Source organism: Rhinatrema bivittatum, chromosome 6 (assembly GCF_901001135.1).
Source record: "Rhinatrema bivittatum chromosome 6, aRhiBiv1.1, whole genome shotgun sequence".
Lineage (NCBI taxonomy): Eukaryota > Metazoa > Chordata > Amphibia > Gymnophiona > Rhinatrematidae > Rhinatrema > Rhinatrema bivittatum.
In genome coordinates, this window is record NC_042620.1 from 248,185,843 (window position 1) to 248,206,992 (window position 21,150).

The 21,150-nt window shown below is 42.8% G+C and overlaps 1 protein-coding gene across 1 annotated transcript in view; it reads right to left on the reverse strand.

Moving 5' to 3' along the window:
- COL18A1 (collagen type XVIII alpha 1 chain) overlaps window positions 1–21,150 on the reverse strand; it is a 352,734-nt gene that overhangs the window by 79,158 nt on the left and 252,426 nt on the right. Inside the window, exons 28-30 of the mRNA XM_029606745.1 lie at window positions 20,882–20,924; window positions 12,581–12,661; window positions 5,447–5,490 (exon numbers count right to left, since the gene is read on the reverse strand). Coding sequence (XP_029462605.1) covers window positions 5,447–5,490; window positions 12,581–12,661; window positions 20,882–20,924 — 168 coding nt within the window. The remainder of the gene's footprint in view (window positions 1–5,446; window positions 5,491–12,580; window positions 12,662–20,881; window positions 20,925–21,150) is intronic.

Consider the following 21,150-nt stretch of genomic DNA (forward strand, 5'->3'; position numbering starts at 1 on the left):
GAGGGGCAAGAGGGAGTGTCCATGGGAACACCCAGAAAATAGAGTTGATACCCTCAACGAACGACAGAGAGGATCCACTGGTCTGAGGCGTCACCGGGCCAGCAGTCCACAAACAACCGCAGCCAGTATGGTCCATTGGCTTATGCTCCACTGCAGCCAGTCAAAACCTTGTAGCAAGTCTTGGCTGGGGTGCCGGCTGAGGCCTGGGTGTCCGCTATGTCTGGAGCAGCTCCTAGAACTTACCCATTGAGCACGGGCATGGAAGCTGGAGGATATTTCCTCTGGCGGTAAAAGGACCTCCACGAACCCTGTCGTGAGGATTTCCTGGCAGAGGAAAGAGGGTCTGGTGTACTGGCTGACAGATGCCGAAGGGTCTCATGATGATCCTTCAACTGAGCCACAGCATCTCTGACTTTGCCACCGAAAAGGTTCTCGCCAGTGCATGGGAGGTCTGCAAGCTTTTCCTGGAACTCCGGCCGGAGATCCGAGGCTCAGAGCCAGGCCATTCTGCAGACACCATTACTCTTCGCTGCTACCCTAGCAGATGTTTCAAATACGTTGTAGGTGGAGCACACCTTGTGTTTGCTACATTCCAAGCCTTGCTGGACAAGAGCCATAAAAGCATCTTGTTGCTGCTGGGGCAGATGCTCGGATAACTCCTGGACTTGATTCCAGACGTTCCGAGAATACTGTGTCATATACAACTGGTAGGAAGCATTACGGGCAATCACCATGGCACCCTGGAATACCTTCCTGCCCAGTGCATCCAGTGCTCTATGCTCTCGGCCTGGAGGGGCTTAGGCAGGGGTACAGGAACGCTTGAACTTCTTGAGCGCAGACTCTACCACAACAGACTGATGTAGGAGTTGACGCCTCTCAAACCCCAAAGCCTGCTGCACCAGATAGACTGTATCCGCCTTCCTGTTTACTGGAGATGGGGTGTTCCCAAATTCTAAGGAGTAGCTCCTTGAAGATATTATTAACAGGAACTGTAACCACTTCATTAGGGACATCAACGAATTGGAGAACCACCAGTATCTTATGCCTAGCATCCTCTTCCATTAGAAGCTGGAATGGAATGGTTTCTATCATGGCCAGACAAATCCCCCCCAAAATAAAGTCCTCAGGAAGGGCCCGGTGCTGCTCCTCTGGAGACGGCTCTAAGGGAAGATCCTCTGACTCATCAGACAAGAACTTGGAGGTATCATCCCCCCTGGATCATACGAGGCATCTTCTTTACTAAGATCACCCAGAGACACAATTCGAGGGCCCCTGCCCAGGCTCTTTGGTTTGGGCACTGAGGGCATCGCAGGCACAGAGGCCCCTGAAGGACCTAGAACAGGACTGGGGAATGCTGGTCATGCAACCAAGGGCCTCGGTGGTGCCGTGGGGTGCACCGTGCTCTCTCTCTCAGAGAAACCCACAATAGGAATTGCCCTGGATTGAGGAGGCAATGGTAGCCACGAAGGCATCGATGGAGCTCTAGGTACCAGCAGCAGCTGCGTGGGGAGGATGCCAACAAGGACATCAGGTTGCTCCGGCAGTGGTGCCAGCTTTAAGGGTGAAGGCTCCAACACAGGTGGAAGCATTGGCAGGGCTGGCGGCTCAATGCCCTGAAGGTCGCAGATCACCTTCAAATGCAACTTATGATCCAACTCCTCCTAGACGTCCACCGAGGCTAGAACAGATGGAGGAGGGGGAGGCATCACCAGATCTCCCTCAGAGCCCTGAGGGAGATCGGTGCCCGACACTGGTGGTGAACGCCAGGGACTCCCGAGTTTGATGGAGGTCAATGCCTCCTCTCCACAGGGTTGCTTCAGGGGCATCATGAGCCCAGGACCATTTGAAGACGATGACCAGTAATGATGCTTTTGTGACTTCTCCTGGTGCTCGGCCCAGTCTTTCCCGGTGCCGAGGAGGATGGAGATGATTCCGACATCTTGGAGCATGAAGACACCATGATGGCCGATCTCCCGCCCCTCTTTCCAGAGAGTGCCCTGGAGGGGGAGTAAATAGCGAGGGCTTGGTGTCCATCAGTTCTCCATGGCCTCTTGGAGTCAATGTCCCCAACACTGGAGTCGAAGGTTCAGATTTTTTGGAACTGAAGAGTTTTTCTATCTTGTCCAACCAGGCGTGATGGCCTTTGGGGATCATCTGGTCGCAAAAACACCACCTCCATACATCATGCGATGCGGTCATGGTCCGCAGACACTGGGTGCACCGGCAAAAACCCGATGACACCATAGCAAAACGCACCCATCGAGCGGTCGGTGCCCAGCAGACACCAAGAGCGAGACACACCGGGAATCGACCGCAAAGAAGGGAAATAAAGCTTATCGCGCCACTTACTAACTACCAGCAGGGAGAACGGGGACCCCAGTGCAGGCAAAGTCAGAACCGACCAAGGTTTTGAAAAAGAAAACACTGCAAAGAAGCTGAGCTCCACACCTGTGAGACAATGGCTCTGTGGAAAAGAAGAAACTAAAGGGGGACCCTGCGAGGGCGCGTGGATAGTGGCATGCTGGGCATGCTCAGTATGCCAGTCAAAGTTTCTAGAAACTTTGACATAAGTTTCCGTGCCAGGCTCCATCTGATGTCACCCAAGTGTGAGGACTACTATCCTGCTTGTCCTAGGAGAAGCCACATTTACTGTCTCTGGAATCTCTGCTAAAACAGAGTATAGTGAAGTTTCTGCATCCAAAAGAGGTACGTCTTGTCAGACAAATCTGATCAATTTCTTTGTCTGGGTGACCAGAGTTGGATCAGGGGAGACCACCTCGCCCTGATGTAGTATATTTGGATTTCAGTAAGGCCTCTGACTTGGTTCCACATAGGAAACTTATAAACAATTTGAACACCCTCAATGTATGCTCTAAAGTGACTGACTGGGTTAAAAACTGGTTGAGTTGGAGGTTTACAAAGAATAGTGATAAATGGAATTCGTTCCAAGAAAAGTACATAAAAACTTAAAATTTGCCAAACTAGGCCAGACCAAAGGTCCATCAAGCCCAGTATCCTGTTCCCAACAGTGGCCAGTCCAGATCACATGTACCTAACTGGATTCCAAAAGGTTTATAGATTCCATGCTGCTTATTCCAGGATAAGCAGTGGATTTTCCCAAGTCCCCCTTAATAATGGTGCATGAATGTTTCCTCCAGGAACTTGCCCAAACCTTTTTTTAAACCCAGCTATACTAACAGCTTTCACCACGTCCTTTGGCAACAAATTCTAGAGCTTAATTATGCATTGAGTAAAAACATTTTCTATTAGTTTTAAATATACTACATAGTAACTTCACTGCATGCTCCTACCCTTTGTTACTAATTTTTGTTACTAGTGATCTGCTACATGGATCAGTCCTTGGAGCTTTTATTTTCAATATGTTTGTAAGTGATATTGTGGAAGGTCTGTCTGGAAAGGTATGTCTTTTTGCAGAAGATACCAAAATCTGCAACAGGGTAAACAGCCAGAAAGGTGTAGAAATCTGAGGAGAGATCTAGCGAAGCTTGAGGAATGTTCTAGATTCTGGCAGCTAAGAATTAATGCTAAAAAAATGCAGTCTTGCATTTGGATGGTATAAACCCAAGAGTGTGTTACAGTCTAGGGGGTGAAATTCTTCTATGCACAAAACAAGAGAGGGATCTGGGGGTGATCATATCTGATGAGCTCAAGGTGGCTAAACAAGTAGATAAGATGATGGCAAAAGACCGAAAGATGTTTGAGTGTATAAGGAGAGGAAAAGACGGCAGAAAAAGGGAGGTGTACAAATCCCTGTTGAGACCTCATTTGGAATACTGTGTACAGTTCTGGAGACTGCACCTTCAAAAGGAAAAAAAAAAAAAAGGATATAAACAGAATGGAGTCAGTCCAGAGTGTGGCTACTAAAATGGTCAGTAGTCTTTGTTGTAAAGCATATGGGGACAGATTTAAGATCTAAATATGTATACCCTAGAGAAAAGGTGAGGCATCTTTAAGATACGAATCAGGCATTTAAATAGTTTAGCAGTATCTATACACAGGTGATGGTAAAAGGAGGTAGAATGAGGTGTAATCTCAGGAAGTATCTTTTTTTACCAAAATGGAGGTGGATACATAGAATAGTCTCTGAGCAGAAGTGATGGATGAAGAATAGTATCTGAATTCAAGAAAGCATGGTACAAGCACAGGGGATTTATGAGTGAGTGGTAGGAACAGCTGCATGGATGATATATTATTCTGGTTTCTGTTATTTATTTATTTAAACATTCTTATATTCTGCTTTCTCGATCAAAGAGACAATCCAAAGTGGTGTATAACCAATAAATGCACACATTTTATAAAACAAGATACTTTAAACATCAAAAATAAAAACCAAAATAATTTTGGATCCTGTTAAAAAGCACTGTTGTAATTCTATAACAAATCTGGCTTCTAAACAGTGCCCCCACCACCAAAGGTCCTCACTGTGCCATACTTAGATCCACGCTAGCCGTCGCTGTGAAGGCTGCATGATGCAGCAAGGGCAGCCCTACATGAACCTCCTTCGCAGGATATTTCCTGAACTCAGCACAAAGTCTCCTCTGCCTTTGGCCCTTTCTCCTTGTTCTATTACCTGTGTAACCTTGTCCTTGTACTGTGCCTTGTTCTGCTCTGTTGTGGCCTCCCGGTTGCCTTTCTAGCCTGTCTGTCCTCTCTTTGGCTTGTTTAGGCTCCTGATGGCCTAATCTTTGTTCTTGTCGCTTGCCTTACTCCTAATGTTGTTATTGTCTTGTCCTATCTTGTTCCTGTTTTATTTCTTTCTTTCTTGTTCCCTGTGGGTCTCCCAGTGGCCCTCCTGTCTCTTGTCTAGGCCTATCCTCTCTGCATACATTCCTTATCCTGTTCTTGTCTTGACCAGGCCTTCCTGTGGTCTATCCTGTCTACGTGTACTCCTTATTCTGTTCTTGCCCTGTCCAGGCCTTCCAGTGGCTTATCCTGTCTCTATGTTCCAGTTTTGCCCTTGTTTTACCTTGTGCCTGCCTGTGTGATTTACCTTGATCCTGTCTGTGTCTTCCCTGCCTTGATTTTGTCCTGTCTAGATTTCCTGGTGTCCTAACTTGTCTGTCTAGTCCTTGCCTTCTACCTCATTCCTATCTGTCCTGGTTTCTGCCATCCTTGCCCATTGCTTGCCTTTTGTCTTCCTGTCCTTCCTGTCTTGCCGGTGCACTTTCTGTTCCAGTGAGTACCCTGTTTCTGAGCCAATGTACCACCCTCCAAAGACCTGCCAGAGAAGTTCTGCTGGTCACCAGGGGAAGTGGTCAGACAGGGGAAGACTGCATACCTAACCTGCTTGCTCCTGACTCCTGCATTCCCCTGCCTCATGGGTATCCCCCCAGATCAGTCAGCATGGCCTTGACAAATTCTGTCTTTCTTAACTCTTATTTGGTTAATAGGAACCATAGGTCACTTATTCAGGAATCAAAATTACCTGTATCCTGGAAGCAATGAAACTGATGTCATATGGAAAAGAACCTGAATAAAAAAAAGAACAGAAAGTCTAGGATATTTATTCACTTATCAATCAACATTTATAATCTGCCAATTCAACATAGATCTTGGTGTAGTACATCAATAAAAATAATAATCATAAAGAGCAAACATATAACACAGATAAAACCATACAAAAGAAAGTTAAAATACAGAGGGTATGCGCTCATAGTGCTAAAACATGTATAGAAATGTGAGTGTGCCCTCAATAGTGAAACTCATATTAGGGGAGGAGAAAACAGGAGTGCATGCATACTGAACATTTGTGAGACATGCATATGAACACAGTGCTAGATTTCATGTGAAGCCCATGGGATCACACGCAGGGTTAGAGCATTCATCAGGAGAGCATTAAGATGGGGGTGAAGAGGAATGTGTGTGTTCTTACAGCGCTACAGCCTGCGAAGGGCCTGTGGCGGAACAGTGGTAAAAATTGAATTAACTCCTGATGCAGGAAGCTAATGGTATGCAAAAACATTAGGAATTAAAGTGTGCTAACCCAAAAAAGTGTGCATAAAAATATGCATGGCATATATAAAACATGATTGATGTGCGCAAATGTTATATTACATGTATAAAATGTGGCTTATGCACATAAAACAACAATAAAAGTGCATTTGTTAGGCATAAAATGAAAGTGTTTCCTTTGGGGTAGGCATTTAATAGCTCAATTGTAATCATTATGCACAAAATGGTTGTATATCCAATTATTTAGGAAAGACATTTTTTACAACACTACTGTATGTACAACTATCTATCGTTCTGTACGATTTTGGAGGTAGGCACTTATGTACAGCTGTCTATGGCTAGTGCTAATTGCTTCTCTGGGTCATTGAGCAAGGTCCACCATCCCCCTGTCATGTAGTTCCTGTCTGGTCAACAGTTCTGCTCTCAGCTGTTCTCCCAGGTCTTATTTAAATTCAGAGAAGCATGAGGCAACAGCAACAGATAGTTGTACATATAGCAAGCATTGCATGATGACAGCAATTGTGCTATTATAATGCCTTCCCCAAAGAGCATACATATTGATAGACAGTTGTACACAGACCAATTTTGCGTCTCGTACTCAGAGGTCCTAGGCTAGAGAGAGTCCCTGCCTCAGGGTTGCTGACCTGGGTACGCCAATGCTTAGCCCATTTTGTTTAGACTTGGAAATGTAACTATTGGGTCACAGATGGAGTAACGTTAACTTACATTTCTGGGACCAGTGTTAGTCTAGGCTGCTGTGCCACCATGGTCCAGCACCTGTGGTTCCCATGTATGTTGGTTCACCCTTGACTCAGAAGACCAAGTCCAGGACCCCTTCACCCAGGAACTCCAGATCTGACATCACACTCGCACAGCACCATAATCCCAGAAATGCGAGTTGACTTTACTCCATCCATTATCTAGGAGTTAAACTTCTAGCATTAATAAAACATGAGATAAGACTTCACGACATTAATACACCTCCATGCAATGAGGAGTAAAGCAAAGTTGTTTACCTGTAACAAGTGCTCTCAAAGGACAGCAGGATGTAAGTCCTCACATGTGGTGACATCATTTATTTATTTATTTATTTATTTATTTAAAATCTTTTCTATACCGTCATTCAGGATATTACCGTCACAACGGTTTACATAGAGGCACATATAGTAAATTGTACATGTTTCTGTTCCTAATATTAGGGTGGTGCCTTATAAGTTCGGTAACATAGTTTCATAATAAAGGCTATATGTTCAGTGTTGTTTAATCTGTCCTGTGATTACAATAAAATACTTATTTATACATTTCAACTAAGGGTGTAGTAAACAAACCATGACGTACATACATATACTGTGTTAGTGCTGTATAAAGATTTTGTGTGTACAGCTTTCAGCGTTTCTCTCTTTCTCGCTCTCCTTGTGAAAAGGCTTCTCTAAAGAGCCATGTTTTTAAGCTCTTTTTGAAAGTCTTGAAGTCTCTCTGTAATCTTACCTCTGTGGGCATGGTGTTCCATAGTATCGGCCCGGCCAATGATAGTGCTCTTTCTCTGACTTGTGTTAGTTTTGCAGTTTTTACTGAGGGGATAGTTAGGAGGGCTTTGTTGGCAGATCTGAGGTTCCTGTGTGGGACATGGACTCGGAGAGCTGTGTTTAACCATTCCGCTTTCTCGTCGTGGATTAGCTTATGTATAGTGCAAAGGGTTTTATATTTTATCCTGTGTTCAATTGGCAGCCAGTGTAGTTCAGCCAGTGTTGCAGTGATGTGATCTCTTTTTCTTTTTCCTGTTAAAATTAGTGCGGCTGAGTTTTGTCGAATTTGGAGAGGTCTTATTGTCGTGTATGGTAATCCTAATAGTAGGGCATTACAGTAGTCAGTGCTGGCAAATATTAGCGCTTGTAGGAGCCTGGCCCAGAACTACTATATTAAGGTTTCCATAACTTTGACTGTGCCTAGGAACCTTAGTTTTCAGTTTTTATTTTATTTTTCCTGAGAATTTCATTGTTATAATAAAAAATTAGTGGAAAAATGACTTTGTTATAACACACAGGTGAAAATGCAGTAGAAGGTCCCTAACTATGTCCTACTGGGCATGTGCAGGCTGGCATGATAATACGCATTCACACAGGTCTCAATCTATTGATTTTAGCTTATTCTCGGAGAAGCAACTCTAAAGTCAAGTGGGCGGGTTTTGTGAAGATTGGCATCCCATTATCCTCGGAGAACACCAATTACAGATAAGCAAATCTGCTTTCTCAGAGGAGAAGCAGGATGGCAATACTCACACATGGGGAATGCCTAGCTTCAGATTGCCACAAATGAAAAAGGGGAAAAGAAAAACACAACTGTTTTTATTGGAAACAGGAATTTTCTTTTCTTTTTTTTTTTTTTTTTTTACCTATAAGGGACAATAGGGATCAAAAACAAGAGGTCTTAGGAGAGAGTGGTGTAGGTTTTACACCTCAAAGCGATTCTGTGGGATAGACTAGCTGAATCTATTGCTGTGTTGGGAGTCCCTGTCCAAATAATAATGTGATGTGAATGTGCGCAGAGAACTTCATAAAACAGCTTTGCAGATCTCCTCCATGCAGATCAATCTGAGGTGGGCCAACAACACTACAATGGCTCTGACAATGTGAGCCTTGATATGACCCACCAGATTCAATTCTGCCTTGGTATATGAGAAGGAGATGCAATCTGATAGTTAATTGGATAAAGTCTGTTTGGCAATGGCAATGCCCAGTTTGTTGGTGTCAAAAGTAAACAAAAAAGCTAGGTGGACTTTTTATGGATTTCATTTCATTCCAGACAGAAGGATAAGGCCTTCTTGTAGTCCAAGCTGTGCAGTGCTTGTTCACTTTTCATCAACTGGGTCAGTTCTACACTGACGTCCCATGCACCATCAGGCTTCAACTAAAGCAGGCCTCACATGAATCAGACAAATAAAGGCTGTACAGAGATGGTCTACCGTCTACATGTTGGTGATTAGTGCCAATTGTATGGAGGTGAACTCTTACTGAGTTGATCTTGAGACCTGCCTTGTTCAGATATAGAAGCTAATCAACCAGTTGTTGTGTGGAGCAGGATAAAGAGTCTAAGTCCTTTTAATCACACCACAAGGCAAGTCTCCTTCACTTTATTCCATATGATTTCCTTGTGGATTCCTTTCTTAAAGCTAAGAACACAAGACACACCATTTGAAAGAGCTTGAACATTGAGATGTTACCCTCTCAATGTTCAAGCTCTGAAAGCCTGAGGCTCAAAGTTGGGATGGTGAAATCACCCCCGATTTTAAGTGATGAGAGCTGAGGAATTCCACAGTCTGACTGGCTCCTTGACCAACAACTCCCTCAGGCATGGGGACCAGATCTGTCTCGACCAAAACAGGTCTAGGAGAATCATAGTTCCCTGGTCTTCTCTCAGCTTCAAATAAAGTCTTCATAATGAGGGGAATTAGATGATATGCACATGGCAGGCCTTCACTACAACTAGGGGCAAAGGCATGCTAGACTAGTTTGCCTTTCCTGGGAAAGAAGAGCATGGACTTCCTGTTCTGGGAAGACACAAACAGATATGCCATTGGTGTGCCCTACACCTGGATTATCTAGTTTTAGTACCCAACTCAATCTGTTGGCAAGGATATGCTCTTACTTGCCAGATATGTGGCTTTGAAGACCACCCCTTGAAAGATGGTCCAGTCCCACATCTGAACAATCTCCTGATTATTGATGTAATGCATTACTACTTGACTGCATGTCTGGACCAAGACTACTTTGTTGTCCAACTGATCTCTGACAGCCTTTAGAGTGTACCAAACTGCCCTTATCTCTGATGAAGTTTTTCCTGAGCAGATCAAAGACCTTGAGTGCAGAGCTCCTCTACATGATCTAGATGTCGAGGGGGCGGGATGCCTACTGATGTCTATGCATTACCAGCAACCAGTGCAATTCTTGGGTGCCAATGTCAATGCCTTCATTACCAATGCTGATGGGCTGGACTCACAATGCCAGAAATGCTTCTCCATGAGCACTGTGTCAGACTGTCACCTCATAAGGGTCATGGTCATGCATCAACTACACCCTGGAATATCATGAAATGCTCCCAGGCACAAGCCACATCTATCATAGTGGCCCATGACAGACATGTTCCTGTTGCATAGGGGTAATTACTTATAGCCTCTAACAGACTTTTCTATGACTGGCCAAAAAATGAAGGATGCAAAATCAAATTCAATGATCACCAGTGGCTGAAGCACCAACCAAATGTGACTATAGAATGGAAACCTAGAAAAATGATTTAAAAACCTACCTAGGGTCACTAAAAAGGTAAAATAGACCGCAGGATCCCATGACAAACAATTCCTCCCTGAACCTTTATAGAAAATAACCCCAAGACAAACAGGTGAAGTGAAATAAATCCACAATCAGTGAACTCTGCAGAAAAGAAGAGACTGAATGACCTTGCATGGACACATGGTAACATGTCAGCCTACACATGCCCAGCATGGCACAGAGTTCTAGAAAGTTTGACATAAAAGCTGACTCCATCATATGATATCACCCCGTGTGAGGACTTCCATCTCACTGGTCTTCGGAGAATAGCTGATGACATCTTTAACAAGAGATTTACATAGAAGAGGGCTAATTTGTGTGCACATTTTTCTCCTGTTTATGTGCACATTTTGGACCTGATATTCAGTGCCACTGAGCCAGTTAAGATCAGACTTAACCAGTTAAATGATACTGCTTGAATATCCAGGCACAGTCAGCAGCTGCCAATTAGCCTAGATTCACTAAGCCACGATGTGGGGGGAGGCGTCGCCATGACAGCAGGGCCCCTCCCCCAAAAAAGCATCGTGGCTGTATGGTGTGTTCTTTTGTGTCATGGCAAACACCATGGCACAAAAGAACACGGTAAGCGGCCCTTTAATGCAATGGCAGCCCCCAAACTCACAGGGTCACCATCGCCTTAAATGACCACTGGCCCAAAAAATAAAAGATGCAGCAAATGGAGATTGAGCGAGCATCAATGCTGACCCCCATTTCAAACTGAGACTGCCAGACTCCCCTAACTTGTAAAAAATAAAAAACATTAGGTGCATGGGGACGGCCTACCCACCTCCATGAAAAAGACCCCCCCAACCCCTCAAGATCAACATCAAATACTTTCCCCCTCCAAAACAAAGGAGTAGGTCCCCCATCCTCCATACCCCCCCCCCACCCTGAACCCCTGCGAACCTGTCAAGGGATCCCGCGTAAGGGGCCAGGTGCACCCTTGTCAATCTCCAGACTTTGCCTCAGTCACATGGCTGGGGCAAAGTGAAGCTGGTGCCAATTTGGAAAATGGCGCTACAAGGAGATCCTTATGCAGGATCTCGACAGGTTCAGGGGGAGGGTGCAGGAGATTGGGGGTCCTACTCCTTTTTTTGGGGGGTTCTTGATGTTTGACTTTGGGATGGGAGGGTCTTCTTGATGGATGTGGGGGAGAGGCTTCTTGATGGACAGTGTGCCTAAATTTTTTTTAATTTTTTACATTTTTGGGGAATTGAGGCCACCTTGACTGGCGGCTCCTAGTTAAGACGGGGGTCAGCATCGACCCTCATTAAATCTCCCCTTTTGCCGCATCTTTATTTTTTAAAGTTTTCTGCCACTTTAAATGTGAAGTGGGAACCTCGGGACACGTGCGAGGGTCCCAGGCCTCCCGTAGCACACCTAACACATTTCAATTTGATGCTATTTTATTGCGGCTTATCACCTTCTCGGTCAGCTGTGATAAAATATTAACATCAAATTGACTGCATGATCTTATTTACATGCATTATTCATATATGTGAATCACATGCAAAGAAGGTCATTGTAATAGGGGAGGGTATCTGGGCAGGGAGATGCAAAATATTGTGTACATTGTGCAATATAACGCACATTAGAGCCCTAACACAGCTTGATGAATCACCCTGTAACCGAGGGGCAGGCTGGGGGCATTCTGGGACAGCAACACTTGTCTGGCTACCTTAGGCAGATAAGTGCTGATATTCAGCATTATCCTGCTCAGTTAGCTAAATAAGTCTATGACTGCTATTTGGCTGTCCTAAAGTTAGCCGGATAAACTTATCCAGCTAACTATAAGCAGCTGAGTATATTCAGCAGTCAACTATGCCACTGAATATCCAGCCCAATTCAGTCAGATACGTTTATCTGGCTAACTTGTGAGCTGGATAGTAGCTGAATGTGGTCTCATTTATTAAATTGTAAATAAAGTTGTGTGGGGCCTGCAAGGGCATGCATAAGCTCAAAGTGCCAGAGCCCACACAGGTTATATACTTATATATTTATTTATTTTATTTATTTATTTAAAATCTTTTCTATACCGTCGTTAAGTAGAATACCATCACAACGGTTTACAATGAGGCACATATATACATATTTGGAAAATATACAAGTAAGCACTATCTATAGGAAGTGCCATTAGAGTCCGGTAACATAGTTTAGTAACAAGGCTATCTGTAAAGTTTAAGAAATATATATACTCTCAAGACCTCTGCATGTGTTGTCTGTAGATCCATTATATTGTATTCCAGGCACAGTAAACATTATTTTAGCCTCTGTAACTTTACCTGGCTCCCCTTGGGGTCCACTGTCTCCTTTTTCACCTTTGGCTCCAGGAAGACCAGTTGCTCCATGATCACCCTTATTACCTGAGGGAAAGAGAAAAGGAGAAATGCTGATCGCTAAAATATCTGATAGGGAACGAATGTGATGAAACCATGAAACGCAGCCTACAACTCTTCTAAAGGAGGAAGCATCATTGCAGGATCTGTGATGAAATTTTCAAACAATGAACTGCCTCTGCCTTTGGGAATTATCCCCCAAAACCCATCCAATTCCTTGACAGCTGCCATACATTACTGATCTCACTTGCTCTCTCTAAACTACCATATATATAAGTACATAAGATTTACCTTACTGGGTCAGACCAAAGGTCCATCAAGCCCAGCATCCTATTTCCAACAGTGGCCAATCCAAGTCACAAGTATCTGGCAGGATCCCAATTTTGTAGTTTCAGAAGATTTTAATTTTCCATTAGAAAGTTTGTGTTTAGATAATCTCCCTGAGTTTTTATTAGCTATGACAGCTTTGGGTTTTAACCAAATAATTAAATTCCCTGCCCATTTGCTGAACATATGTGCGACCTAGTTTTTATGAGTGAAACTGCTGCCAGATTGAATCACCTATCTTGAATCTTGGTCAGATCGCAGGCTTATATTGTTTAATTTTAAACCTATTTTTAATATTTTACCATCTGCTTTTTCTTCTACTAATTTACCCAACATAAGCCTATTGATATTGATGCTTTTTTTGTCTCTTTGGGAATTCGCTAATTTATGCTTCTCAGATTCTTCTGTTGTTAAAATGCTTCGCCGATCAAACTCTGTTACTATAAACATTTTACATTCTATACAATGCATACTACCAAGAAACGAAGGAATAATCCTTGGTTTTCAGCCAACCTGTTTCAGTTTAAAACTAGAGAACTGAGAAATGTTGGAGAACATTTTTGAAACATTATGACCGAGACATATATTTAGATCTAATGTGTCAGTATAAGAATCTGATTAATCTTACCAAGAAAATATACTTTTCCCAACATCTCAAATCAATTGCCAATCACTCCCATGCACTTTTCTCTGTGGCCAAAACTATGACTATAGCTACTTTACAAAATATCTCTGATGCTATCGATACTGTAGTTCTTGCTGCTTTTTCCTCTGATAATGTTTCCAAACTGCATTCAGTTTTTCCTATAACAAAATTACTTACTGCTATGACAACTTTGCTTTCTTCTGACATTATATGGCATAATTTTCACTATGTATCTGCTTTGAGGTGCTGAACATTTTGGAAGCATTAAAACCCTCTGCAAATGATTTCAGTACCTGCCCTAGTTGGCTGATTAAAGCTCTTCCAAAACTTTCTGTCCAGGCTTTGGCACATTTTGTTGCTCCTTCTTTAAGGAGTGAATTTTCAAAGGGGTTTTGCATGTAAAACTATCACATACATCCGTATATGGTATTTTATAAACCTCAATAGCACATGCGTACTTGCAGTATGGCACGTACATTTTACCAGAGGAAAAAAGTGGAGATCTATGGGCATTCAAGGGGCAAGGTTAAGAAGAACGTGTGCAAATTGCTATTTTCAAAGACGTATATGTGCATACATTACTGAACTCAACCGAACATTTTCATACCTGTTAATGAACTCGCGCAATTGGAGCTGTTCTTTTTTTTATATATATATTTATGTAACCCCACCTCACCTGGTCTGTCTCACTCCTGTGAGGCCATTAACTTATTTATAGCTCTTTGGGGCAGGGACTCCTTCCCCAGGGTGTTGATCCTTTTGGTGCTGGTGGGGAGGGGGGGAGGGTAGAGAGATAGTTTTCAGGGCCCAAGTGTTAGGAGTGACTTGAAGAGTATTTTTCATTACTGTGTGACCAAAAAACATACTGGAGTCACTTGGAAAGTGTCCAAAATTAAAACTTTACTGAGATGAATAGTCAGATGAAATGGCGCAATTAAATAAATTCCAGAACCACGGCATTTCTCTCTTGGTTTACAGTCTCTACCTCTATCTGTGTAGAAGTCTACCATGTAGGCAAGGGATCTATCTATGTATTTAGGAGTTTTATATACCATTGTCCCAAGATAAGATCACAACGATTTATAAAATCATCGTTAGTTTTCTGGGTCAACATTCTCATTTTTGGTCAGCATTCATATTCTGGGTTAATACAAACAGCTAATACATAGTCGAGGTCATATTCATGCATTATCTAGTTTTGTGCATTATCTACTTTCTTACAATTCTAAATACTAATTCTACGTCAACACAACATCATCAAGTATGCGTTAATTAAGGTGCTATTGCATTTCATTATCCTGTGCACCATAGTCATAATGTAGTCTTTTTTCATTTTTATATCGTTCAATTCTTTTTACTCAATTTACCAATATTTTTAAAGAGTTGGTAGTGACGATGTCAGCTTATTGGCCTTTATATTAGATTATAGGCTTTTCTACAGAGCCATGTTTTCAGTTCTCATTTGAAACTCTTTCTTTCTGTTATCAGACGTAGTGGCTCTGGGAGAGAGTTCCATAACTTGGGGCCTGCTATGCAAAACATGCGGTCTCTTATTTGCATTAAGTGTGTGCTCCGTGATGTTGGAATTTTAAGCAATCCTTTGTCTTGCAATCTTAGGGCTCTCTGTGGTGTGCATCGTTGAAGAACCACCTTCCTGGATTAGTTGGAATGGAGATCCCCATGGGCAGGGTAACTAAGTTGGTTGGGAAACCCTTTCCAAAGATCGCCAAAATCCTGTCCTTACACAGAAAGTCCAAACCTCTCTCTTCCCAGGGTGAAGACGCTGGATGGGTATCCTCAATGATGTAAGTAGGTTCTTACTCACAGTTAGCAGATCTTCAGGCTCTTTACTTTTGATCTTTTTCTTGTGGGGATCCCAGATGGGTGGGACCCTGTGTCCAAACAGCAGCTTGGGCTGTTTCTCACTCCAGACAGGAAGGAGAGCAAAAATCTTCCTCCTGGGCAGCTAACCAATATTCTTATCCCCCAAAAATACTAACACTGAAGTTGTTCCTTACAACGAGTCATCACCTCAGATGGGCAGGACTTCTCTAACCTGAATCAGGTTCCCTGTGCCCTGAAGGCTAGGAAAAGCTCAGGTGTCACACAAGGCTCCTACCAAGCAAAAGTCCAAAATTCCCCAAATTAGTCCCAGGACAACCATTCTGCTCCTATGGAGAAGGCTGCAGTAGTAGAGTCCTTGACCTGTCCCAAAGGGTCCCAGGCGGAATGGAGCCCAGGCCTTCAGGTAGATCAAAAATCAACCAAGGGAAAACCTATAAAAACCTTCCTCTAAAACAGCAAACTATACTGCCCCCTCCCTCCCCAAGCTCTCTGTAGAAAGCTGCTATATAACCTCACAGGAGGGGAATGTCCATCCCAGCACTCTCTAAGGGAGGGGCATGGATCTCTCACTAACTGCACTTGCTGGCATGTCCCAGGGCTTACTGGTAACCAGACTGGCTGTTGGTTTTATATATGAAAAAGAACAACTGAAAAAGCACTCCTGAAGTCATTCTGAGACAGATGAGTCAAAGTGAACCTTATGCGTCCCTTAAGAATGGGTAAGTCAAGGCCCAATCCAGCTAATGGGTAACTACAATAGAAAATCAATGGTATCAAAAGTGGCAGTAAATATCTAAAAGTATTATTAGGCTTTCCTGGCATCTAGTCTCTTTAATAAAAAATCCAAAGTCAAAAGAAGCAAAGTTTCTGTTCCATAAGACTTGTGAAATCCATACGCATGAATTGAGACATGAATTTTCCTCTAAAATATATTTAAGCTGGCTCAGCACACTTTTTTCACATAACGTTCTCAAGTCTAGAACATTCGGTGCTCTGGAAACCCCTCAATAATTTATAATATTCAGAGGCTGCATGTCCACAAGCCTGATAACAGCTAGTATTAACAACTTGAAGTGTATCACATATACTTTTCAAATCTTTTTTTTACTTATTTGTTTGCACAGTTTTAATTACTTCAAGAAAGATCTTGAGAAAAAAAAAAAACCAAGGCAAAAAGACAATTTACCAACTCTATCCCTATAACTTTTACATAACAAAGCCTAACCATCAGTCCACAATATGGCAGAAACCAAGTTACAACCCTAAGATATTACAAATTCAATACAGAAAATACAGATAGAAGAAAACTAACTGGAGAGAAAACAAATATATATGACCCAAACAGAGAGACCAACGGAAATGAGATCGACCAACTAAACTATGGATTCACCCATCCTGAACAACTTTATCACTTAAAATAAAGAAAGTTGAGAGAGTTCAAAGATGACATAATTCCTTGATATTTGACCCAGAATTTGCATGGAAATTTAAGAATGTAAGAAGCACCTAAGTGTACAACTTTATATCATAAAGCAAGAAAAGACTTTCTTTTCCTTAGCGTCATTTAAGAAGAATCAGGAAATAAACAAATTTTCATATTACAAAACTTAGCATCTCGATGTCAAAAACATAAACGTAGCACCCAACTGGTCTGGATCCAAGGCAAAAGCTACTATCAAAGAAGCAGCAATTGCCATATTCTCCTCAGAAGATTCTAGTAAAGCAGTTGATTTTAGGTTTTCCTGCACAGCTTGTCAAAGTTCTACTTGACCCCCCTCAGCGTCTCCTGTTCTTTTTTTAGCAACAGGGAGGAGAGACTGAGATAGTATTTGAAGCACCTCAGTTAAGTGGTTCTTAAACATATCAAGCAGATAAACCAAAGGCAAAGAGGAAACTTGATCAGCTTTAACTTCAGTCTCCTAACCATATTTTCAAGGTTCTTCAATTTGTTCCTCAAAAAAATGTTTTCCTTATCCATGGCATTATCCGCCTCCTGTGGCATCCCAACTTTGTTCTCAAGTGCCACAATATGTTGATTGCATTCCACAATTGCCTACTCAGTTTTTAAAGCCCTAGGTGGAAGAGCTTAGTTGCTCAGAGAAGCTTTACCCCAAAGTCAGGATGGCCATCCAAATAGATTCAAGAATGAACTCAGATGGTTTCTCAAATCTGTGCCTAATTGCCTGGTGAAAGGGCTTCGTCAGCTCCTGCCTCACCACCACCGGAAAATACATGAGAAAAACACAGTGATCCTTCATTCACCCCAGTTGCCGCACCTCTGGTATTTTACCAGCGGCTGTGGGTCTGTATGTGTGGGTCTGTGTGGGCTGTGGGTCAGCTGCAAGGAGGTTTTCTCTTCACTTGCCAGTTCTGCTCAGTGCTGGCTCCAGGAGCATGACCATAGCATCCATACAGGCACCAGCAACTTTAAAGAGGGGTGTGCCATGCATGACCAACTTTGGATGCTATCGCCTCCACTCTGGCTCCCCCCCTGCTCCAAAAGGATTGGCTCTTTGCCCTTACATATTTTATTTAATGCAGTGACTATGTGATTGATTGACCCTGGCACCACCTCCATAGCTGTAAGGCCATTGGGGGGGGGGGGACTTCCTTTTTCATGCAGAAAACCTGCTACTTTTGTCACCATGCTGACTTGTCAGAGTCCTAAGGAGGAGGAGCTATAATGAAGAGGAGAGGTTTGTGGACAGGTGCGTGCCGTGCACACACAGCGCACATTCGTTAGTGCTGTTGCCTTTGCCATGCCTGTGGCTGCTAGAAAGAGCCAAGAACCGTGCAGCACTGCAGAGCTTGAAGACTCTGAACGCTGGTAGCAGGGATAGCCAGATCAGCTACCTCTACTTTCCTGACTTCTGCCACTGCCTTCATGCCTACCTCACAGCCATGAAATGAAACTCCAAGAGGCTGGGGGGCAACTCAGAACATCAGGAAATATTTCTTCATGGAGAGGGTGGTGGATGTCTGGAATATCCTTCCGGAGGAGGTGGTGAAGACAAAAACAGTCAAAGAATTCACAGGGGCATGGGATAAACACTGTGGATCCCTAAAGGCTAGAGGATGGAAATGAAGAAAAGGTGCATGGGGGTAACTTGCTAGCGCAGTTTATTACCCTTAACAGAAGGTATGAGGATTACTACCTTTACCCAATAAGCGTTGATGCAACTCCAACATTGCTCTCCACTTCAACAGCAGGGGGGAAAAATGGAATGAGATTCACACAACAACCAACAAGGGCCCCAACTTTTATGGTCTGGAGAACTGATAAAGCATGGGAATAACTAGTCTAGAGCAGCAGTTACTACCCTTAACATAAGGCATGGGATTACTACCCTTAACCAATAAGCTTTGATGCCTTTGATGGAATTGCAACATCACTTTTCTGCTTTGACGGTGGGGGATGGGGGAAGAGGAATTGGATTCAGATGACAACCAACAGGGGCCCTGACTTTTATGGTCTGGGGTACTGATACGCAGACATAAGGGAAAAAGCACAGGACTGCTTCTACGGCCAAGTCCACAAGCAAAGCACGTCAAGCAGCACTGTCTGAATTTTCAAGAAGGCTCATCACCCAGTTAAAGAGAAACATGGGGGTAAACCTGCACAGCATGGCAGATACTACCATAAGAAGCTTGCTAGGCAGACTCCTAGCTGTCATTATTATGTTATAGCCAGGCTAAGAATGGCTACATTTGTAAGTGCCAGTGAGCCAGCAGCCAGGTAAAGGCAAGCCTAAAAAACAGTCCATGGATCATCTGTTTGAGGCTTTGGGGGCTCTATGGTATGGGGGGCTTTCTGGACAATGGATCATGTCTTTGGGAGGGCTGTTAGAAATGTATATGTTTGGATCTGGGGAGGCTGTCTGGGGGACGGATCATGTGTTTGTGGGGCTCAGGGGAATGTGTGGGGGATCCGGGGAAGCTCTCTGGGCAATGGATCACATGCAAGAGGGTCAGATGTAATTCTGTTGGAGGATCTCAAAATTCTTGTTTTTTGGTCATATGGCAGCAGCAAATTTTTGGTGTGCCACCAACTTCAGCAGTCACCCTATGACCCTGATTTAATCTAACTCCAAAACACACCACAATATTCCCCAGTAGTAATGTTTTCTATTTGCAATCAGGATCACTATAAAGTTTGTTGGACCTTCATGGATACAACTTGATAAAGTGAACAAGCTGTGTTGTCCCTTTGGTCCACTTTTAATTTTATTAATATGTTCAAATCTTCATTTTTTTGATTTTTATAATTTCTTTAAAATTAAGTCCCATCACCATGAAGGTCTCCTATTGGGCTGTTACCACAAAACCTTAATTTCAAGCAACGTCAAGAGCGCCAGACAACTTTCACAACTTTTCTCGAGTGTCCATATTGATCACGACCCCGACATGGCCATGTTTCGATCACCACTCTGCTTCAGAGGGTTCTCCAAACTTTCAAAACGCTCTCCAACCAGTCTTTGGAGAAACCCCTGAAGCAGAGTGGTGATCGAAACATGGCCATGTCGGGGTCGTGATCAATATGGACACTCAAGATAAGTTGTGAAAGTTGTTTGGCTCTCTTGACGTTGCTTGAAATTAAGGTTTTGTGATAACAGCCTGATAGGAGACCTTCATGGTGATGGGACTTACTTTTAAAGAAATTATAAAAATCAAAAAAATGAAGATTTGAATATATTAATAAAATTAAAAGTGGACCAAAGGGACAACACAGCTTGTTTACTTTATCAAGTTGTATCCATGAAGGTCCAACAAACTTTATAGTGATCCTGATTGCAAATAGAAAAAATTACTACTGGGGAATATTGTGGTGTGTTTTGGAGTTTGATTTTTTTCCCCAGACTACTGAGTTATTGGGGCTTATTTTGTGCCTGATTTAATCTAGACATCCAATAGACCTCCCTAGATAAAATAATTCCCTTTTCTAGTATAGGAGTTTAATCTTCAATACCAAAATTTTCAATCCAGCCTTTTTACCGGTATGGGCTTCACAAAGTAGTTGATGTTGAGGAACAAATAAGCCTTTCTGGCTGTTAGACTATGATCTAACAATTATCATATTAACCTCATACTCTACCTCGTTATAACACCCTCACCATGGATCCCCAGCTACTTATTCTACTACACTAAACCTCATATTCTCTTCTGATAAACGTCCACAATCCTTGGCTCCGTGTTCATATTCTAAATTTATATTTATGCATTCTAATTTTCTAACACCCTTTATTCCTCGGAGTCCCTATTTATTATGCTAGCCTTATACCCGCCCCTCTTAAAACCCCGATCCATGGCTTCCTAACTGATTACACTGACTCTCCATCCTCACAGCCCTGCCTATTCCATTTCTCTAACATTATATTCTTTCTACCTAATACCTCTGATCCCTGGCTCTTATAGCCTAATATAATCCTTACCAGGCATCCCACGGATATCTGGACGTCCAGACTCTCCAAACACCTGAAAAGCATAATCCAATAAAAAGTCTTCAGAGACAGAAACAAATATATATATACAGAATTTAAAATAAGATTTTCAAAGTAATTTACACAAGTAAACAGTGAATTACACACATAAATAAACTGTCTGAAAAGTGTCCTCAATACTTTTAGCCTCATTTAGATGAGACATTCCTCGGTGTATGATGAGTACAGAATTGGAAAATAAGAATCATAGGAGTGAATTT